This window comes from Anoplolepis gracilipes, chromosome 7, assembly GCF_047496725.1.
Source record: "Anoplolepis gracilipes chromosome 7, ASM4749672v1, whole genome shotgun sequence".
Lineage (NCBI taxonomy): Eukaryota > Metazoa > Arthropoda > Insecta > Hymenoptera > Formicidae > Anoplolepis > Anoplolepis gracilipes.
Genome location: NC_132976.1, coordinates 415,581 through 438,121, shown reverse-complemented (window position 1 = coordinate 438,121; position 22,541 = coordinate 415,581). Strand labels below are relative to the sequence as shown.

The 22,541-nt window shown below is 33.8% G+C and overlaps 6 protein-coding genes across 11 annotated transcripts; 3 read left to right on the top strand and 3 right to left on the bottom strand.

The window, feature by feature from the left end:
• Positions 1-178: 178 nt before the first annotated feature.
• On the bottom strand, positions 179-4,734 carry LOC140667521 (peroxisomal acyl-coenzyme A oxidase 3-like). 5 transcript variants are annotated; one of them, XM_072895557.1, is made up of 12 exons: positions 4,583-4,734; positions 3,602-3,749; positions 3,382-3,510; positions 3,028-3,183; positions 2,806-2,953; positions 2,432-2,722; positions 2,169-2,335; positions 1,827-2,070; positions 1,523-1,756; positions 1,266-1,420; positions 757-1,050; positions 179-651 (listed from the first exon to the last, which is right to left on the bottom strand). In XM_072895557.1, the coding sequence occupies exons 2-12, from the start codon at positions 3,728-3,730 to the stop codon at positions 562-564; spliced, it is 2,037 nt and encodes a 678-aa protein (XP_072751658.1). In that variant the 5' UTR covers positions 3,731-3,749; positions 4,583-4,734; the 3' UTR covers positions 179-561. The 5 variants fall into 5 exon arrangements, with proteins under 5 accessions (XP_072751658.1, XP_072751659.1, XP_072751655.1 ...); XM_072895558.1 differs by lacking the exon at positions 4,583-4,734 and adding an exon at positions 4,427-4,531; XM_072895554.1 differs by lacking the exon at positions 4,583-4,734 and adding an exon at positions 3,997-4,133.
• Positions 4,735-5,708: 974 nt separating this feature from the next.
• LOC140667522 (uncharacterized) lies at positions 5,709-14,307 on the bottom strand. Its single transcript, XM_072895560.1, has 7 exons — positions 13,803-14,307; positions 13,438-13,650; positions 13,134-13,315; positions 12,573-12,771; positions 12,316-12,487; positions 12,095-12,234; positions 5,709-11,879 (listed from the first exon to the last, which is right to left on the bottom strand). Exons 1-6 carry the CDS (start codon positions 14,079-14,081, stop codon positions 12,125-12,127), a joined length of 1,155 nt encoding a protein of 384 aa, XP_072751661.1. The 5' UTR covers positions 14,082-14,307; the 3' UTR covers positions 5,709-11,879; positions 12,095-12,124.
• LOC140667523 (uncharacterized) lies at positions 6,407-9,817 on the top strand. The gene is made up of 5 exons (XM_072895561.1): positions 6,407-6,593; positions 6,693-6,868; positions 7,127-7,285; positions 7,731-8,094; positions 9,065-9,817. The coding sequence occupies exons 1-5, from the start codon at positions 6,407-6,409 to the stop codon at positions 9,214-9,216; spliced, it is 1,038 nt and encodes a 345-aa protein (XP_072751662.1). The 3' UTR covers positions 9,217-9,817.
• LOC140667524 (uncharacterized) lies at positions 10,569-12,049 on the top strand. The gene is made up of 5 exons (XM_072895562.1): positions 10,569-10,795; positions 10,930-11,129; positions 11,221-11,293; positions 11,360-11,446; positions 11,713-12,049. The coding sequence occupies exons 1-5, from the start codon at positions 10,569-10,571 to the stop codon at positions 11,897-11,899; spliced, it is 774 nt and encodes a 257-aa protein (XP_072751663.1). The 3' UTR covers positions 11,900-12,049.
• A 630-nt stretch (positions 14,308-14,937) lies between the features above and the next one.
• Positions 14,938-20,590, top strand: Pea (ATP-dependent RNA helicase pea). Of its 2 annotated transcripts, none has more exons than XM_072895707.1 (2): positions 14,938-15,070; positions 15,706-20,590. In XM_072895707.1, exon 2 carries the CDS (start codon positions 15,774-15,776, stop codon positions 19,380-19,382), a length of 3,609 nt encoding a protein of 1,202 aa, XP_072751808.1. In that variant the 5' UTR covers positions 14,938-15,070; positions 15,706-15,773; the 3' UTR covers positions 19,383-20,590. The 2 variants fall into 2 exon arrangements, with proteins under 2 accessions (XP_072751808.1, XP_072751807.1); XM_072895706.1 differs by having other exon boundaries at positions 14,938-15,173.
• LOC140667607 (dnaJ homolog subfamily C member 1) lies at positions 20,256-22,429 on the bottom strand. The gene is made up of 7 exons (XM_072895709.1): positions 22,086-22,429; positions 21,904-22,005; positions 21,611-21,829; positions 21,263-21,507; positions 20,873-21,179; positions 20,574-20,795; positions 20,256-20,496 (listed from the first exon to the last, which is right to left on the bottom strand). Exons 1-7 carry the CDS (start codon positions 22,233-22,235, stop codon positions 20,431-20,433), a joined length of 1,311 nt encoding a protein of 436 aa, XP_072751810.1. The 5' UTR covers positions 22,236-22,429; the 3' UTR covers positions 20,256-20,430.
• Positions 22,430-22,541: the final 112 nt, after the last annotated feature.

Here is a 22,541-nt window from a genome sequence, read left to right as displayed (position 1 = left end):
AATATATTACACATATTACATTTTATTTAATGATTTGAAATATGTAAATATGTAAATATATAAAAATATAAATATAAATAACAAATACAAATGTAAATTTTTTTGTATTTTTGTCCATGTATAAAAAAAATTTTTTGCATTTGATTTTGCTTTTAGTTAGAAAATGTAAGATATGATATATAATAATAGAAAACTTTTTATATTTTAGTATAATATATACATACATGTAAGTATGTAATAAAATATATTAGTAAACAATTTTAGTATCCTTTATATATATATATATATATATATATATATATATATATATATATATATATATACAGTCGGACCTCTTATCCTACGATCCTCTTATGCTATGAAACCTCTTATCCTACGACAAAAAATCCTCTCATACTACGACCGCGAAAGGGGAATTATACCCCCACTTTCAAATTTTTGTCATAGGATCAGAGATTTAAGGGGAAGATTCCGGACCGAAAATGTCATAGGATAAGAGGTCCGACTGTATATGTACAATTATGTAAACAAAACGCGGTATTTATATTATATATATATATATTATAACTTTGATCGGATTTCTTTCCACCATGATGGACGTTCCAAGTTCTCTTTATCTTTAAATATCCATTCTTTCATGTGTTTGTATACCTATATAAAGAAGTTTTTAATTTATTACACATAGAAAAGGAAGTAACTATTGTATACAAAAGTTTGATTTCATATAAGATATTCAATGTAGTATCAATATTGTACCTCGCCATCAGACATTCCTAAAGCAGAATTAAGAATAAAATCCGGCGGTGCCAAGACATCAACCAACGCAACTGCGTTGTCTAGTAAATCTCTGCATAATATTATAACGCCTTTCCGCAGAAAATCATCTATCTTACTGCTAGAAGAAGCGTAACCACCGCCATATAAATCTCCCAATCTCTTTTCCAAGGTTATAGCTCCGAATAGAGAACACAATTTTATGAGCACCTCTCGTTCATTCGCTTTCCATTTCGGCTCTTGTAAACATCTGATAAAATATAGCATTAGAGCATGCTATAGAGAAAGAAAAAATTTAACTGCATTAATTTTTGTTCTAATAAATGTAAATTAGTGGTATAGTGAATTTATTTATATAAAATGTATATAAATTTTCCTTAATAATTGAGTCTATAATTTACAATTTAACAATTGATGCAAGTTATTTGAGATATAACTTGCTATGTCCTCTGGTTCAATTAAAAAATACATACTATACATATTTCGCTTACCTCTCCATATACAAGAGATAAAGTTCGTGCTAAAAATGTTTGAGAATTGTTTTTTGCATCAAAATCAGAGATTCCATTTGATTTAAGATCATTTACATATTGATATGTCTTTTTCAAATAATAACACACCAACCATTTAAAAGCTAAGAGTAAATCTAAAATAGAGAAACGTATTAATTGTAACAAGCATGAGCATTGTTCACAAGGTTAACAATTTTTAACAATATTTTATTACAGTATAGAATTTGTTGTCATACTTTCAGGTTTTATTGTATCCTCGATTGTAGTTTGATCAAATTTGGTATTCAATATTTGTTCTGCATTAACAAGAAAATCTGCAGAACCAAGCGGAGACGACACAGATTGTCCATTAATCACGTTAGTCCATTGGCTCAACAACCAATTACTTGCTTGTTGAATAAGTATATTGTTTTCACCTTCGTACGTACAATTCGCATCGTTTTCAGCTCTTATATCACCCAAACGCGACACTGTTTTAACAACATGACAAGATGACTAGTATTAAAATATATATGTATAAGAATTTTAAAATGCATTTACTTTTTAAGTATCCATGACCACCGCAAGACTCTCTGCAATCCTGAATCGCATCACGAGCAATCCATGAACATAATGGTTTTGTTGCGGAAGACAACGCATGTATCTCCATTCCTAGATCGGCGTTTGAGTTTCCGTCTTGTCCCATAAAACGGCTCGAAATGAATTCAACCATCTTTTTATAAAATATGTTCGAAAATATTTTTACTGCGTACGTTGCGGCTAAATGAGGAAAGATTCGCCATTGCTAAAACGTACGTTTCATATAAATTATAATTGCAATTTTTATACTTCATATACTTCATAAATTTAAAATGTTTAGTAAAAACACTTTAGTATACACACTTGTGCTTGATATTCTATAACTGATAGCTCATCATCTGTATCCACAGGACCAAATTGTTTCCTAACTGCACAATAACGTATGGCTATCGTGATTGCAAGTGTCATATATTGCGCACATATTACAGTAATACTGACACGGCCTGATGATAGAGCGCCTAGTGACGAGCCTATATCAACACAAGTAAAATGTAAATAAAATCAATCATGGGAAAAAAAATATAACGATATTATTGTTTTTAGTATATTAATGTTAATGCTCCTACCATATCTTTTTCGTTCATCCTTTATAGCAGGCACATATTTTCCATTCTTATTAACATCTGCTGTACGATTCAACAAATAAGTATGCGATATAGAATATTTATTAAACATTATGAAGCCATTATCTATTCCATTAAGTGCTATCTTTTCACCCATGTCACCAATGGTAACGCCAGGAAAAGGCAGATGAGTTTCTGGATCACGAATTGGTACAATAAAAACATGCAAACCATGGTTCACACTGTCTGGTGTAATTAACTGTGCAAATATAATGGCGTGCGTAGCAGATTTTCCTGAAAATACATAAAGAATATGAATAAGAAATGCCTCGAGTATTATTATCTCGATTATTAATTCATTATTAAACTTGTCTCACCTAAACCACCTGCCCAACATTTTGCTGCTTCAAAATCGGGTGTATGGAGAATAAAATTTCTTGTCTCTAAATCATACGTTGCTGTGGTCCGCATGCCTTTTGCATTAGATCCATGAGAAATCTCAGTTAGAGCAAAACAGCCAGTATACTAAGCAATTAAAATAAGTCAACTAATATTATATACTTTGCAATAATAATCATTGCTATTTTATTTATACATACATTTCCATTGTCCAATTCTCCTGCAAGATAATGATGTTGTTCAGTACCTAATGTTAATATAGTATTTGGTACCATAGAGTACATAATACTTAATTTTATTGGTACAGATCCATCATATTGGAAAGTATAAAAAAAATTTTCTTGAACTTGCAATGGCTAAAAAAATTGTTCAAAAATTATAAAATTAGATAAAAAAGCAAAAGTTAAAATATTTTACACTATTTTTAAAAATATTTTTATATTAATATAAAAAATTTATAATAAAAATAGTATAATAGGATGTTGTAGTATATTGTAAAGTGTTAAATAATTATTATGTAGTAATTTACAATTATATAATTAATTTATAATTACCGTTATGTCATTTTGGTGAAATGCTAGCGCTTGAGCAGCGACACGTCTTCGAAGTTCATTCAAGCTCGTTAGCCCTGTTGAAGTCCTTTGAAATGCTGGATTTGTCTTGACAATTTGCCATATTTTTTCCTAAATATTTTATCACTTAATGTAATATGTATGTTGTATGTAATGTAAATTGTATGGCTATGTAAATATTAAAATTGATCAGTTTCAATACCTGAACTCGTACACCATTTTCACCCTCTAAAGTTAATTTGAACGATTTCCAATCAAATGTCGCCCGCTTTCTATAAGCGTTCAAAGGTCCCTTAGGCAAATCTTTTATCAAATTATTGACGATGGACATGGCGATTCCTCTTTTAAAACTACAATTGAAATATATGTTAAATAAATAATGAATAAAGAAAAAGTTTGCCAGTATATCAATATTAATAGAGATTACACAATTATTTTTTCTTAACACGGTTTTTTCACAATTAATTATGATCTTTTCTATTAAATTGTACAATAGAAAAAGAATATATATAATTATACACTTTGTTGATGGCTATGAACATGAAAGTTCTCTGTGGATGTCAATAATACTATTGATATTAATTGCTGATAACATACTGCAAAATCATTCTTAAATATACATATACATTCATATATAGATGTATTTTTTTACTGGTCTTTCCTCTTTTTTTTCTTTATTGAAATTGAGAATGTTTTTTGCAGAGCGTTACGATGATTTGCAATATCAATTAAAATGCAAAACAGTTTTATATAACCTTTTAGTTATGATAAATATACATATATATATATATATATATATATATATATATATATATATATATGTGTGTGTATATTTATCATAACAAAACAGATAACCTTTTAGTTTTGATAAATATACATATATATATATATATGTATATTTATCATAACTAAAAGGTTATATAAAACTGTTTTGCATTTTAATTGATATTGCAAATCATCATATATATATATATATATATATATATATATATATATATATATATATATATATATATATTTAAAATACTTGTTGAACTTTTATATGTTTTAATTGAACTTTAAACCGTTTATATTCATAAACTTGTTCGTTTTAATTATTTCTTATTTTATCAATACAAAACCAAGTAAAAAACGAATAAATCTCACACACTTATCACTCGCAATATAATATAAATATACATACATTAATAAATGAATTTCTTTTATTTTATATTTTTATATTTTATTTAAAATTTTTTTAATTTTAAAATAATAAACTATATAAAAATAAAATAATAAAAATAACAAAAGTAATAAAGGTTAAGTTTATGAACACATTAACAGCGCCGCATTTTTAGTATTATATTAAATAAATCGGTCGATAAATTGAAAAATGATATTATCGACTCCCTGCGCATGATTTTAGAAAATCCTTTCAAAACGCTTTCTCAATTGAAATTATCGCAGTATATAATTTATACATATTTACAATAATATTATATATAGTCTTGAAATATTTCTAAAATATTTTTACAATCTTTCTCTGTGCTAGGTCTATATTTATTGATAATAATTGCCAGTTAATTTTTTCAAGGATAAAAAATATCCAGAATATAATTACAAATTCAATTTTCGATGTAGAAACATATATATATATATGTCACACAGTAATTTCATTATCTTATGATTAATACATAGAAATTATACAAAAAAATATATACAAAATATTCGATAATATATATTTTTCGTTATTGTCGATCATTATTTGTGAAGATAGGCGATTTTAGTAGGGGAAAGGTGAGAGACGAGAGTACGAATGGCGCCTGTCGTCAGCATGGGCCGTATTTTCCTTCCTGGTCCTCCCGGTGCCCGCGTTGCATCATTTTGCGTTAACGAGACGAAAGAGAAAATATCCGAGGTAAATCGATGTCGAATACGAGACAAAAGATATCAAACTTAATTGCGGCACATTATTCGATAAGTTTATCAATTAAATGAGAACGATTATCGCGATCGTACATATCCCTTACTGAGATCGTATATTCCGTAATATTACATCATAAATGCAAAAAAAAATATTAAACTAATATTAAACTAATATTAATAACATAATTATAAAAAAAAGTTTCTTTTCAAACATCAAATTTAAAATAGATACAATAGAAATTTCAATTGTTGTGAGAAGATTAAGAAAATAAGAAAATAAATACAGGAACTTTGATATAAAATCTCAATGGAATGTAGGAAAGACCGTTCAATAACATTGGAACTATTTTTATCTTTATGTCACTAATGCGTGTTTCTTTCGAGAACGATCGCAAGAATGCTAATTTATTTATGTCGACATTTTTGCGCTCGTTATCTGTACAATTAATAATGATATTAAATAATTCGGCATCTCTCTCATAATCATTATCGAAATAATCGAAATATTTACGCGATAACGATTTTATAACTCTAACTTGTCTGTTATTATATTGTATATTATTAGTTACTTTTTACGGTATTAAGCACATAAAAAATATATACAGAGTGTCCCAGAATTCTAGAACACGGAATGCACAGCGCGCTTGTCCGTAGAAGCAGCAACTTTTTCTTCGGCAAAAATATCGAGGAAATATCAATAATTTTCGAGTTATAAGCAATTGAAAAAGACGGATTTTTTTTTCGCGAACCAAACTTTGTAGAATTAAAAGATTAATATAATTATATTCTTCAGTTAATTTTAGATGGAGTTTACTTTACTAAAATTTTATTTAAGATTTAGGTACAAAAATGTATGTAGTAGCAAAATTTAGAAGTTTGCAAAAATTGATGACCTCGACGTATTCGCTGAGGAAAAAATTGCTTCTTCTAGCACAGCAGATAATTACACTGTGTATTCCGTGTCCTCAAATTCTGGGACACCCTATATTTATTGCGATATATGATAGATTTATAATATATTTATAATAAAAAATATAAATTTTAATATATATATAATTAATTAAAATATTCAAGTTATCATCACGAGTACGTGACGGACAGAATGGAGGAAGTCGCAAATTCTTCTGTACCATGTAGGATCGAAGACATTAATCATACGGATAAAAAAAACTTAAACCTGACATCGCATAGTAACGAAGTTCCCGCTATTCAAGAGGAGGCATTATTCACCTGTTCTTTATACATTTCCCGCGCTGGCGGTCTTCAAGATCAAGGACACGCGATCCAAGGTGCAAAATATAACATCTAACTTGTTCTAAAGATAGTATAAACTTACAATCTATTTACTGTGTTTCACGTAATATAATTTCTAATTCGACATTAATCAGGTTGCGAGCTACTACGATCTCATCTCGAAGAAGCTATCGCCGCTTCCGAACCACTGTCGACATGGCGTGTCTCTGAAACTCCATGCGGTCTGATAGCTGCCTTCGCTAGAGAAAACGACGCTGAAAAACTATTACAACGCGGCGACTTGGCTCGCGTGTTCGGAAGACCTGTACAAGTACAAGATTTGTTTTACATTACTTTCAAATTCCATCAGATATCGTGAGTTAAGGTCATTTAAGAAACACGTTGCATTCGTGATATTTTCAAGAAAAGAGACATTTTATTTTGTATAAAATTTTGTATAGAATTCTCTATTGAAATGTTTCATATTAAATGTTATTTCTTCGTTATGGAATTTCAGAGAAATATTCTCGCCTTAAATAAACATTTATGCTTTAAAATAGATTTTCAATTAAATTTATTCTTCTATCAGGTAGCGCGATTCTCAGCGAGAGATTCTCGATATCGTCAAGCCGTACTTCTGAGAGATGTCCCATGGGCTATACCGCTCCAAGATATAAATTCGGCTCTGGCAAAGCAAGGAATTATCGCTGGAAACGTCGAACGTTCGCGACACTTGGTTCGAGTAGAGGTAAAGATCGCTTCCTATTCTTTATCTTACTAATTATTACGTTATGTAATCATGCCATATCATGAAACAGCCATTTATGATATTGATAATTGAGATGCATAAATTAAGATAGTATGCACCCAAGCTTTGAATGTGTAGACTTTGTCTTCATCATTTAAATTTGCACAAAAATGTAGAATACATATTATTATGTCATTGTAAAAATACCGGGTTTTGCATCAGGTTTCTATGAAACTAGCTAAGATACGCTCAACAAGTTTCGAAAGTCAACTTTCCAATTATGTCTCAGTAGCTCTCTTGCATTATTTGCGAAAAAAATTAAGATAGAAAGGAAGCGGTCAAAACTAAGTCTAGAGAAGCAAAAAATTATTATAATATATATGAACACGTATAAAACATAATAACTAATAAAAAGTAATATTTATCGCTCTTTTTTATCGCATAGGTCTTCGACGCGGGCCATTACGAAGTTCTGTTACGTCAAGGTCTAGACTTTTTCCAAGTGGCACGTTTCAATGCCGTCCCGGAACGCTGGTGGCGTAGCAGCGGTAATACCGCATGTTCCTCCGGTGTATCGTTGCGATGTGCACCGGTAGACTACGGGAATAATTCTTCGGAGACATCGAATGTACCGCAAACGACGGATGGCGTGCTGCAATGCTATCGGTGCCAGGGTTTTTGGCACGTGGCTGCCAATTGTCGGCATTTGCCGCGCTGCGTCCGCTGCGGCGAGCCGCACAGCGTCGAATTCTGTCCCAGACCACGTAATAATCCTATATGCTGCCACTGTTCCGGGCCTCATCATGCCGGTAGATAGCTTTCTTTGTCAATGCTTCTCTCACTTCGTAGCTTCTTTCCCTACTTACATTAATTACACACATTTTACGATCCAAGTGAAGAAGAGAAGCAATTATTCGTTCAATCATTTAATGTATATTTTATTTAATTATCTATAATAATATAAATAATTGATTAATATACTGCACAAGAAATATATATACTTTTTACTTTATGAAATATATTTCTTGCATATATTTGGAATGATCTATATCTTGGATTACGTATACGAGAGAATAAATGTACATTTCACAATTCACGAGTAATTGCTTCATTTAATTTTTTTTTTGTTTAATAAATATTGCCAAATGCCTGTAAAGTTGCTGTCACATTGTCAACAATTGTATTATTGTTGACGATATGCCAGCATATGTATCATTAATCATATTAATTATAGTAACAGCAATACTGATTAATCAATATGATTTTGATCACTTTAAGCTACTTATTAGACATGTTTTACTTCTAATCAAACAATTATGTAACACTTTGTCTTCAATTCATTTCGGAAATTGAATTGCGGAACATGTTTAAGCGCTTATAAAATAATTTGAAGACAAATCATTTTTGCAAATTATCTTATGCTGCGTTATAACGTCCATTTTTTATTCATTAATCATAAAAGTACAGACAAACTGATAATGTTTTGATCGGAAAAACTATTTAAAAAATCTCTTTTAACTCGATACGCTTCAATTATTCGTAAAGTAAGAAATTTATTTGAGATCCATTCCAGAGTCAAGAAAAAAAAGCTTTTTTGTGAAACAAATCGATTCTTCTAGCAAATTGTTTTACGTTTACGTAACATCATAACTCTGTACATTTTTATTACCAAAAACTTTATATGCATGCATATTGAAAATACTATTGTGTTTCTACCATTATACATTATATATGTATGAACGTGATGCGACTATAATGCTCTTTCATTTTTTATTACAGGATATAGACAGTGTCCAGTTAGATTGCAACTGTCCAACGCGACTCCCGTGAGCATCACGTTGAGTACAACTCGCACAGGAGGTCAATATCCAACGAGCGCCGCGAATAAATCGAACCCTTCGTGCCATTCCTTAAGACAGGGTCACTGTTAAATATCGTCATTTAACGATAGCAAAATTATTTATACAAAATTATCAGTTTCACTGATATTGTTTACGTATTACCGTTGTCATAGTGTCGAAATGACGATGAAGGCACTTGATATCTATTCGTGAACATAATAACTTATCACGAGGAAAACTTCGCAATTTTATAAAACGTGATGACAACATGGTAATCCATCGCGTTATCATCGCGTATAAAAAATATGGAACTATTTCGATCGCGAAGAGTCACATAAAAATTTACAAACGACGTATATAGTGTGAATTATATTTTTCATTCTAAATAAGTTAAAAGCTTTTAAGATTATTATCGTCTTCTCAAGACACTGTGACTTATACATTTACAAAGAATTTTCTAGAAATTTTTTTTACATATAAAATATATATTTATATATATAATTGTAATAGTTTTGTCTCGATGGAAATTTTGCTTGCGATAAGAATGAGCCTCGCGCGATTGCGAGGAAACTCGCGACGAGACATCGCACTTTCTCCCTCTTTTTTTCTTTTTACGGGGAATTCTGTAAATTTGCGGTTACAACCGCAGAATCGTATTCAGCTTTCCGCTGTTTCGTCCCACTTTCTTCGTCCTAGTCCCCCACGAATGTAGGTCTCCCCACCGGCATCTGATGTTGCTATCACCATCACCATGTAATATACCTGACGATCGAAGGAGAGGGAAGCTATATGCGGGTGTCCATCGTACCTATACGTTTAGCGATTCGATCGACTGCTAGTCCGGTTTGTCCGTATATACGATTGATGTTGGATATGAGTGCATTATATAATTATTATATGCCAGATACATCATTTGTGTTCGACTAATTCGTTTGTGATTCCCGATATTCGCAAATGCGCAACGGGTATCAATCAATTTAAAAAACGAAATTTACTTCACTTTTTATACCGTGACAATTTTTTATGTAATATTAAAAGAATTTTCGTTAAACAAATTGTTTCCATTATTGTTAAGAAAATTTGCATGTGCCAAATAAATTTTCAGAATACAAAGAGAGGTAAGTTTGATTCCAAAATTTGATTTCAAATTATAGTTTCGCGCGAGTGAAGAAAATGATCCTGAGTGTTTTACCTTTTTATTTTTTTAGATTCTTCTTCGAAAAATTCAATTATGTGATTTATAAATAACTGTAAAATGTGTAGTTTGCTCTTGTTTCGCATTTACGCAAAAAGTTCGTACAAAAAACATCGAATTCTATATGGGAGTTATTTCTTCTTTTTATAAAGAAGATTCTGAAATGTACAATATGAAGATTTTAAACAAATGTAAAACCACATAACGCAATAATTGATGAAAACTCAAGATCCATACTTTGAAGAAGATGCATTCAGTGCGCTTGACGTTCCTTTTTATCATGTCGATATGCAGTTTAACCGCGCAGCCAACATTCTTCAGAAGCACATTCAAAGGACTAAACGGCGTCGCATCGAGTCCTTCTTCGCTCGCAAACGATGAGATACGAGCCGTTTATTATCACGAACAGACAGTGGCTGTGATAAATCTCGGTTCAAGCAATGAATTACGCGATTGTAATATTATCGAAGTATAGTAAGTAGTCGCTTTACAGGACGTTTGCTTGACAATTAGATCGCAAAACCGGTTCTTAATCAGTTCATCATCTAGTCTAGTCATTTTTTTCTTTTTATAATTCTGCGTAATTTCTTGACTCGTATCTCTTTCAGTGAGCCGTCCGAGGCTACCGAAGTTTTACGAAACTTGTCTACTTTACAACCCCAGATGGTATCCTTTCAGGAGATGACGAGACTCATGCAACAGTGCGAATTGTTGGACAAATTCCAAGTACAGCCAACAACCGCTTTGCCCACGAACGCATTGAGCAGAGCAGCTAGTTCAATCACTCTATTCTCTGGTATTTTACCAGGTCAATCTTTTACATCATTTTTATGAAAACATACGCGACTTTACGTAAAATTTGTTGGCAAAGATAAAATTAAATATATATATTACTCTAGGCACAAAATGGTGCGGTACGGGCGACATAGCTGACAATTATCATGATCTGGGCGATCTACCTCATATTGACAGGTAAATCGATAACTTTCGAAAATGTGAATTTTAAAGTCAGCTTAATGAAAATTTTAAACTTTTCAGATGCTGCCGTTCCCACGATCTTTGCCCTATAAAAGTCCGAGCTCAACAGACTCGATACAACCTTACGAATTACTCCTTGTATACTAAGTAAGACCTTATTGATAATTCGTGAAAAAAATATAATAATCGATTTATTTTAGCACAATGCGTCTTTGAGCGGCAATGTAATAGTATCTTATATTATTTCCTTAATCATTTTTAGCAACGTTTAAAATTATCTTATTTACCTGTTAATTATTTCAAAGTTATGTCTCTTTCTATATATATATATATATATATATATATATATATATATATATATATACATGTACATCTTCAAGGCAATTATTTGCAAACGTTTCACTGTTTTACAGATCACATTGTACTTGCGACAAAGCGCTTTATCAGTGTTTAAAAGCTGCCAATCATCCGACGGCCAATTTAATGGGACAGATATACTTCAACATTATTAAAGTTCCATGTATAGAAGACACAAGGAGAAACCGATATTCTTCCTCGGAATTGTCAAGAAAGTTTGTATCTGTAAAAAAGGATTATTAAAATTTATATTTTAATTACTAATGTTTAATTACATGTAAACCAAATGCGTATTAAAAAATTTAATGCATACATGTCCTATTAAAAAAAAAGTGAAATTAATATCTAGAATTATATAATCAAAGTGAAAAAAATATATTTTTATATTTGAATCGCATATTTTAGAAATGATTTCTTGTTAAATATTATATAATGTACCTTTTTGAAAAAAGATATTTTAATACTCGCTTATGGATAATTACCAACTGAAAGAAAAGCCTGATTCAGTGCTGGTAAAAAGACTACAAGATCTCTTATATTTTTACCAACGCTAGATGATCTGTGATTGTATAAATTTCCTGCAATTTATTACAATAGAGATTAAGTTAGATCCTATGTTTTTTCTATTTTCTTTTTCTTTTTTAAATCAACATAATTACCTATCAACCATAAAGTTTCCCTTCTAATATGCATATATGGATGCGATAACAATTTATTCAATAAAAAACATAGATCCTCATGTGAGTATTTCGAGTTCCTTAGAAGAATGTCCGTTTTATCTTCGCAAGAATTGTACAATGTGTTAGCTAATATACGTACATACGCTGTAATCTGAAAAAGAAAAAGCTAAATTATGAATCTTTTAACTTAATTTTATCACATAGAAAAGAAAGAGGGAGAAAGAGAGACTGCAAACCTCATTGACATGAACTATTTCGTCCGAGCCAGAAAATAATAGATAAAGATGATCAACAATTTGTGGCAAAATAGAGTGTAAACATGTCGTACATATTGTTGAAGAAGATAACAAGGCTAACAGCCAAATAAAATTTGAATTCTCGTGCAAAAAATTTCGCTTTTTAATAACTTGAATAAGCTCTGTCATATCACTTTTTCTGTAAATATTAGAGACATATTAAATTTTCTTCATAAGCTTAACTACTGCCAAAGTTCCTTATTCACAATTTCACTATTGACGATTCTCTCTGTATTTGTGGTATTTTTATTCTTAGTAGTCAGAATAACTACTCTTCTTATTCCAGAAAATTCCATATTCGTGATCAAAATTTCAATCCTATTATCTTTGTGAATTCTTCATGAAAATTGAACCTCAATAGAGAGACGTCCGATTTTTACAAGAAATTCCATATTTATAGTTTTCTATATTCATTTTCATATCATACTCATCTCCTGCGAGTAAGGAGCTTTGACTGTACTTGTATATTTATTTTAATACATAAAAATGGATGACACTTACGATATCTCATAAAATCCCACATGTACGTAATGTAAAAGTGCATATATTACAGAAGAAAGTATAGAATCATCACAATTGGATAGCAATAAGACTAAATATTTCAGACAATGCTGTGCGTGTAAAATAGAAAAGGCCACTTTGCTTCCTGCGACTAAATTACCAATTGTCCAAATGCAAATATCCTGAAAAGATAAAACTTTTTAAAGCTTTTATACAAGTTTGACAAAGGATAAAATTGAATTTGTCTTATAAAATTAACTCATGTTTTACTCTTTTTTTACTTAGACTAATATAATAAACTCACCAGCAATATATAATTTAAACTTTCTAGTTCAATAAGCAGATAAGGAATAACTGCTTTCCCTAACGTTGTACATGCTTTTGTATTTCCAAGAGCAATATTACAGCAGCAATTAACTGCATACAATTGTAAAGTTGGATTGTTGCCAGACAGATCACGTATCAAGCCTGATAAACTTTGGTCTATTCTTAAAAAGGCATAAATATTTTCCTCCGACTAATAAATACAAGAGATTAAATATTATTATCAGTTTATTATTTTTGTTCCTATACGATCTATCATAATTGCACAGAAGATATCAAGTAAATTTATATATGTATATAAAATGTTAAATAATTTAAAAAAAATTAATTTTGTGAAAAATATACCTGGATAAGAGCATTAGGCAAATATCTATAATCTTCAAGAGATATCCTTTTCTTCCTAAGAAGCTTCGCTCTTTCATTAACATACTCAATCGAAAACAATTCATTTCTAACGCATTCTCCCAAGTTTTTGCGATTCTTACTCCACGCCGAGGAACGATTCTGCTTTCTCTTTGTCAAACTAGCTTCTCTCAATTCTACTCGTACATTTTCAACCGTGTGACTGTCATTTGATCGTAATTTTTCGACTTCGTCTATTATCTGTTCGTTATTAGTTTGCATCTCAAGTTGAATTATATTATCTCGTTGAATAAATAACTAAATATTTGAATAACCTTTTTCTCTTTACATTACTCTTGCATGTAAATTTACGTAAATTGAAAGCAAATTTTACATTCTTGCAGGACTCGTCTCCGAACTCCGAAATTGCGTTCGAAAATGTTTATAATATTTTTATAATTATCACCGTTGAGTGTAGAATAAATAGAGTCTGTTGGTTTTAGCTGAACTGGCTGCACTAGTTCAGAGTTTATCTTTCTTCTTCCAATGCAAAAGGTAAAAGATAAACTGAACTAGTGAACTGATCAAGTTCATCTAAAACAGACCTAAAGATTTCTTTATCCTGATTGGTCAAATGCTACTACATACCTAAAGACCTGTATTCATAATTCGAGAACTCGGGTCGAGTTCTAGTTTCAAGAAATGTGTAGCCAATCAGCTTGCAGCTTTCATGGAAAAGCGGTAATTTTATTGGCTACATATTTCTCGAGCTGTCAGACTGAGTTCCGTCATGAACATAAGGTTTAGGCCGGGTCTACAATAGATGTAGTAAGCCTTAAGCCGTAAGAAATTAACCAATTACAATTGACTTTAGAGAAGTATAATGAATATGATTGGTTCATTTCTTACGACTTAAAGGCTTACTACAGCTATTGTAGACCCGGCTTTAAGGAAATGTAATGGGTCATCTACAATGGTCGCAAGCAAATTGACCAATGACAGTCAAGCATTTTCGAAAATGCTTGACTGTCATTGGTCAATTTGCTTGCGACCTTACGTTCTACGGCCATTGTAGACGAGGCTTAAAAATTTTCGCTTCCAGCGCCATTAAACCGGAAATAATCATTTTAGAAGGAGAAGAACGGTGAGACGCTTTTATCCATTGATTGTGATTGAATTTTTTGTTTGTGATACACAATACACAACAGTAACAAGAGAAATAAGAAAAAGATAAGAGACAGCAACGTGCAGTTTGATGCTGTAATGAAAAAGTAAAGCTTTTTTATTTTTCATTACATCGTACACAGTATTTAGTGTTGTAATCAAAATACGTAACCTAAATATGTAATCAAAATAACATTTTATCAGGGTTGGGTAAGTTAACTTCTTTTTTTTAACTAAGTTAAGTTAAAGTTAACAGCCTTGAAAATTTAACTTAGTTAAGATACAACTTAATCCAAAATAAAATTAATTGAGTTAAAAGTTAAGTTAATTATAAAAAGTCATTAAAAGGTTAAAAGTTTGTTTTATTTCATGATTTTATTTCAGGATTTCATAGTACATCTTACAAATAACGGAAATATCACATTATTTATTATACATTTTAATTAGAAACATACTTTACATCTTATTTACAGATACTTATTAAATTTTAGCAACAAAGCCATTTTGAAATTTTTATCAGACATTTTTCCTCGAACTTCAAGAAAGTAAAATAAAAAGTTAATAGTTATCGATAAAATGTAACTAAATTAAAGTTTAAAGTTAAGAGTCTAGAAATGTAACTAAGTTAAGTTAAAAGTATTTAACTTTTTAACTTAACTTTTATCTGTTTAACGAGACAATACCCAACCCTGCATTTTATCAACATCAATAACACTATTATATTTTTTTTATCAATTTTCAGAATTAGAAACTGAGGATCGTTAAGTCACAAATATTATTTCGTGCATTCAGAAATAACTGCCAGAAGGAATGATGGAGGAAGTCACGAAATTGGAACATTTATCTCTGGTGTCTAAAATCTGCACAGAGTTGGAAAATCATCTGGGATTGAACGATAAGGATTTAGCTGAATTTATTATACATTTGGCTGAAAAGAACAACACATTTGCAGCATTCAAAAAAGTATTGATCGAAAATGGAGCGGAATTTTCAGACTCCTTTATGGCTAATCTTCTTAGGATAATACAACATATGAAACCTGCTAAAACATCTGCTGTAAAGCCATCGAAGCTTACAAATAAACAGGACGAACTGGCTCTAAAATTCCCTGCGCTGGCTTTACCAAACGATCCACAAGGTTCCGACAATACTAGCAATGCTAAAGATGAGGATATTGTTAACGACGTTATGGCTTCTTTAGAAGCATTTGCACCATCCAATAAAAAACATTCTACGGATACTGAGAAAAGCAGTAAGATTAATGGTGGTGAGAAAAAAGGTAAAAGTGGGAAGAGAAGCAGAAGCAGATCGAGAGACAGGAGGAGACACAGATCCAGATCGTCGAATCGTAAAGAGAGACGGCATAGATCGCGTTCTAGATCTCAGAATCGATACAGATCCCGCGATAGAACGCGCAGGAGACGTTCCGTATCTCGCGAACGCAGAAGATCGCCGTCACGTGATCGTAGAGATGCGAGATACTCGAAGAAACGCGACGCCGACAGATCTAGATCCAGATCCGTCGAGGAGACGCTTCCTGTGGAACCGGAGGTCGGTAAGATTTACGCAGGTAAGGTCGCAAACATCGTGCCTTTCGGTTGTTTCGTTCAGTTGGAGGGTCTGCGACGCAGATGGGAGGGCTTGGTCCACATTTCTCAATTACGGAGAGAAGGTCGAGTGGCAAACGCGAGCGATGTAGTTTCCAGAGGTCAGAAAGTTCTCGTAAAAGTTCTCAGCGTCGGTGGTCAGAAGGTGTCTCTAAGCATGAAAGACGTCGATCAAGAGACTGGTAAAGATCTAAACCCCGTGGTGCCGATCGCAAAGGCGGACGAGGACGAGAAGCATCTGCGTAATCCAGATAGACCTACTTCCTTGTTAGAGCTACAGGGTAATTACGACGAAGACGAGACGTACTCGAGGAAGCGCGTGCAACGTTTATCATCGCCGGAGAAGTGGGAGATTAAGCAAATGTTGGCAGCGTCGTGCATCGACAGGAACGAGTTACCAGAATTCGACACGGAAACCGGTATTCTGCCGCGAGAGGACGACGAAGAGGAAGACGTGGAAATTGAGCTCGTCGAAGAGGAGCCACCGTTTCTGCACGGTCACGGTAGAGCACTGGGCGATCTTAGCCCTGTGCGAATAGTGAAGAATCCGGACGGTTCGCTGGCCCAAGCAGCGATGATGCAGAGCGCTTTGGCGAAGGAACGAAGAGAGCAGAAGATGCTACAGCGTGAGCAAGAGATGGACTCTGTACCCACCGGTTTGAACAAGAATTGGATAGATCCGCTACCGGAAGCGGAAAGCCGTACTCTGGCGGCGAATATGCGCGGCATCGGGCTGCAAACCCAAGATCTGCCTGAATGGAAGAAGCACGTGATAGGCGGTAAGAAGTCTTCGTTCGGTAAGAAGACCAACTTGACGCTGTTAGAGCAACGTCAGAGTTTGCCGATTTATAAGCTACGTGATGATTTAGTGAAAGCGGTAACGGATAATCAGATTCTGATTGTCATCGGAGAGACCGGCTCGGGTAAGACGACGCAAATCACGCAATATCTGGCAGAAGCCGGTTTTACCGCACGCGGCAAGATTGGCTGCACGCAACCACGTCGTGTGGCAACTATGAGCGTTGCCAAGAGAGTGGCGGAAGAGTTTGGCTGCTGCCTAGGCCAGGAGGTGGGCTATACTATCCGTTTCGAGGATTGTACCGGACCAGAGACCAGCATCAAATACATGACTGACGGTATGCTGTTGCGCGAATGCTTGATGGACCTCGATCTGAAAACATACTCGGTGATCATGTTGGACGAGGCGCATGAGCGGACGATCCACACGGACGTATTGTTCGGTTTGCTAAAGCAGGCGGTAGGCCGTAGACCTGATCTCAAATTAATCGTCACCAGTGCCACCCTGGACGCGGTCAAGTTTTCACAATACTTTTTCGAAGCACCGATCTTTACCATTCCTGGCCGCACGTTCGAAGTTGAGGTGATGTATACGAAAGAGCCCGAGACGGATTATCTAGACGCCGCGCTTATCACCGTTATGCAAATCCATTTGCGCGAACCCCCGGGCGACATCCTGCTCTTTCTTACTGGTCAGGAGGAGATCGACACGGCTTGCGAGATCCTTTACGAGCGCATGAAATCACTGGGTCCGGATGTGCCGGAACTAATCATCCTTCCAGTCTATTCGGCTCTACCTTCGGAGATGCAGACCAGAATATTTGAGCCGGCACCACCCGGCTCGCGCAAGGTCGTCATCGCCACAAATATTGCCGAAACTAGTCTGACGATTGACGGCATCTATTACGTTGTTGATCCTGGTTTCGTTAAGCAAAAAGTTTACAACTCCAAAACAGGCATGGATAGTCTCATAGTGACTCCAATCAGTCAAGCGGCAGCGAAGCAACGTAGCGGACGAGCCGGCAGAACTGGTCCCGGAAAGTGTTACAGACTCTACACCGAGCGGGCTTATAGAGACGAGATGCTGCCGACGCCGGTACCGGAGATTCAGCGGACAAATTTGGCCACCACCGTGCTGCAACTGAAGACTATGGGCATCAACGATCTCCTGCATTTCGATTTTATGGACGCGCCGCCGGTAGAATCGCTGATCATGGCGTTAGAGTCGTTGCACAGCTTGAGCGCCCTTGACAACGAGGGTCTATTGACGCGGCTGGGCCGGCGAATGGCGGAATTTCCACTCGAGCCCAATCTATCCAAGATGTTGATTATGAGCGTGCACCTTCAATGCTCCGACGAGATCCTGACCATCGTTAGCATGCTATCCGTTCAGAACGTCTTTTATCGACCAAAGGACAAGCAGGCTTTAGCTGATCAGAAGAAGGCTAAATTTAATCAACCCGAAGGCGATCACTTGACTCTACTAGCGGTCTATAATTCCTGGAAAAATAATAAACTAAGTAATGCGTGGTGCTACGAGAACTTTGTGCAGATCAGGACACTGAAGCGCGCTCAAGATGTTCGTAAACAATTGCTGGGCATAATGGACAGGCACAAACTGGATGTGGTGTCGGCCGGGAAAAATACGGTGCGCATACAAAAGGCGGTGTGTTCAGGATTTTTCAGAAATGCCGCAAAGAAGGATCCGCAGGAGGGATACAGAACGTTGGTCGACAGCCAAGTGGTATATATTCATCCAAGTAGCGCGTTGTTCAATCGCCAACCAGAATGGGTCATCTATCATGAATTGGTACAGACTACCAAAGAATACATGAGAGAAGTGACGACCATTGATCCAAAATGGCTGGTGGAGTTTGCGCCCGCGTTCTTCAAGTTTAGCGATCCGACCAAGCTCAGCAAGTTCAAGAAGAATCAGAGACTAGAACCACTCTATAATAAATATGAAGAACCAAATGCGTGGAGGATATCCCGAGTTCGCAGGAGGCGTAATTGAAAAGATTCGCTTACGATCTATGTAAATATCGTTTCACGTTATAATCACTTTTTTTTATCTTGCTTGTATAATATTTCATCTTTCTGGGAAAATCGTAGAAAAAAAATTTACTTCTAGTAATGTTTTTTTTTTCTTATCGTAGTAATAACTCGCACCTATAATGACAAGACTTTGTAAGACAGAAAACATTTTTATTTTGCATGTGTAACATAATTTTAGTTTGTTTCGACCCGATACACAAGTGTAAAATTAATTAATTAATTAATTAATTAATTATTACGAAAAATCAAGAATCAAGACAATTTATATTAATATCGCGAAGATATTACACGATTCGATTTTTTTATAAACTGTAAACTCCCAAGAAAACAGAAAAGCATAATTTAACCGTTGAATCATATGTATAAGAATGCAATTATAAAGATTATCTTTATGTATTTTTATGTACATACTTGTAAATATATATGCTCGTAAACATTGTAAATATAACCATGTTCATATTAAAGTTTCATTATTTATGAAAAAGATCTGCTTAGGTAAAGTACGATATAAATTTTCCAGTAATCAGTCTCTTAGAAAAGAGGGCAATATTTCAAGATTGTACATTTTTTTTCAGTCTTTCTTCCCTCTTGATTAATTATTAAATTTATTATAAATAAATACATTCTCGATAACATTTAATAAGATGTGACAGTAGGGAAACATTTTCCCATTTAATTTGTTCTTCTCTTAATTCTAGTTTTAAATTTATTTTGTCTGTATTACGATGAGACCGAGTTTTATATTATGGACGCATATAGTATGTATGTGCATATATAATATATAATACATAATATATAATATATATACATATATACATACACATATAACACGGTTGAAACATCATAAGAGAATCCGTAGAAAATTTACAATTTTCTAAATAAGAATCAATATATTTGGGATATATCACTTTTTTTTGTTTCCACACTTGTGCCACAGTTCAGTAAAATACTATTTCTTGGCTTGATATATAAAGTCTTCAGAAAAACAGAATGTCGTATGAATTGAACTATTGAGATTGTTGTTTCTTTTTCACTAATTCTACCAATTGTTTGTAGCGCGCTTGACATTCCTCCTGTAAATATACGATAATTTCTGTATTTATAATCCACCGCACAAGGAGAGAACATGTAATAAATAAAAATCTCTTACTTTTGTTTTTCCTTCAACACAATTTGCAATTTTTTCCCACCTATCTACGGATGCACCCTTAGGGTATTTCGTGAGAGCCGCCTCTAATGCTCTCTGCTGGTCTTGACTCCACTCAACGGTACTGACTGTATTTTCGCTGCGAGTCTTAATCTTCTTTGGTCTTTCCTCTATAACAACTTCCTCCTCGTTTGACTCAACGGGTTTCAAACCTTCGTCTTTTATCTAACATGGTAAAGTATATTGATTTTCAACATCTGTTATCTTATTAAAAAATTAAATTAATACAACAAAACAATAACCTTTTTAGCCATATGTGTCACTTCCGTGACAGTACGATTCATAACGCTCGCGATTTTCTCCCATCGTTCCGGAGTTCCACCAGGGTATTTCTTCACATATTTTATCAGCTCCAATATGTCAGCGTCAGTCCACAAGCCGCCAGATATTGTTGGCTTTTCACAGATATGATTTGTGTAATTGCAATCCTCTTTCTTTACAGTCTCTTTAAAATTACTGCCACTTCTCTCTTGCGGTGTAAAACCAGACCTACGTTTTCTAACACTGCGCGACGTTACTTCTGGTTCTGGTTGCTCATTCTCTTGTGCTCTGGAAAAAAAGATAGATATTTAGATTTTTAAATAATATATAAATTATAGATGAGAAACGCAGGAAGTTATATACTCTCTTACAATGCCTCTTCTTCCTCCTGTTTTTTCTTCTCCTTTCTTTCTTTCAAAACTTGAGAAATCAGACGAATGGTAGAAGGTATAGCTATTATTGAACCTATTATCCATCTTGGTAATTGAAACGGAAGAGTATTCCACATAGTGGGAGTAGGAATTTTTTCCAAAATGTCTGCCAAATCTGGTACGTCCATTTTGCTCTTTCTGCTTTTCTTTTGCATTTTTTGAAGTTTGCTACCTAAAACTTGTTCCTGTAAGCGATACATTAATTAGATATTAAATTTTTTTTTTTTTGCCAAATATAGAAGAGAGAAAAGAGAACGTTTCTTTTTTGTTAGAAAGATATATACTTACATAAGTATATCGTTTTTCGAAATACGCAGCCCATGCTACAAGATATTGTCCTATTGTAGTAACGGTAAACAAAATAACACTCATTTCCAACAGTCCCATTTTTCGAACGTGACGATAGTAATATACTGCCGACCGCCAATTTGGCAAACCATTAACGAGTACATTGTCATATTTCTGCCGTTTTCCAGAATCTTTTAATATGTCGTAAACGGCAACTAACTAAAAAAGGGAAATGCTGTCAACATATATATATTTTCAATAATTTCTTATCTTTGTTTTCGTAAAGTATATACCTTTCTAAATTGTTGTTCGGCATCCTCTGCCGGATTTTTATCCGGGTGTAGTTGTAACGACAAACGCCTAAAAGCTTTCTTGATCTCCGACGCGTTCGCAGACTGCGAGAAAAGACATAAATATGAATAAAATTCATTTAATGGCACTTGACGATATTGAAATATAATTTGTAGGTAAGTACCTGCGTGACGCCCAAGACATCGTAAAAATTTTGATTGACCTCCTCGACCACGTCGAACACCTCCAACTCATCGTTGTCCCACGCATGGGAGAATCTAAACAAGGCGTTTAGAAAATAGAAAATCCCAAAAATTATTAATGGTAAATTCATTTTTATCCACCGAACATAGACATAATTATTAATGCACGCGCGTTTCTAATGCGATTCCGATTTCCGATGCGAAATCTCAAATTTTACCAGGACATAATGTTTTGCTTTTCGGCATCTTAGGTTAGAAATTTTTTTTGACGCAAGAGTGCCACATTGCAATTATCTCTTCTTCGAGATTACGATAACGATACGGTCGATACGTATGAAACTGTACGCTAATAGTATATATATATATATACGGGATAGTAAAAAAATCGACCAATAGCGTCAAATGGCACGTGCTTGTCGCACATTCCGATTGGCTGT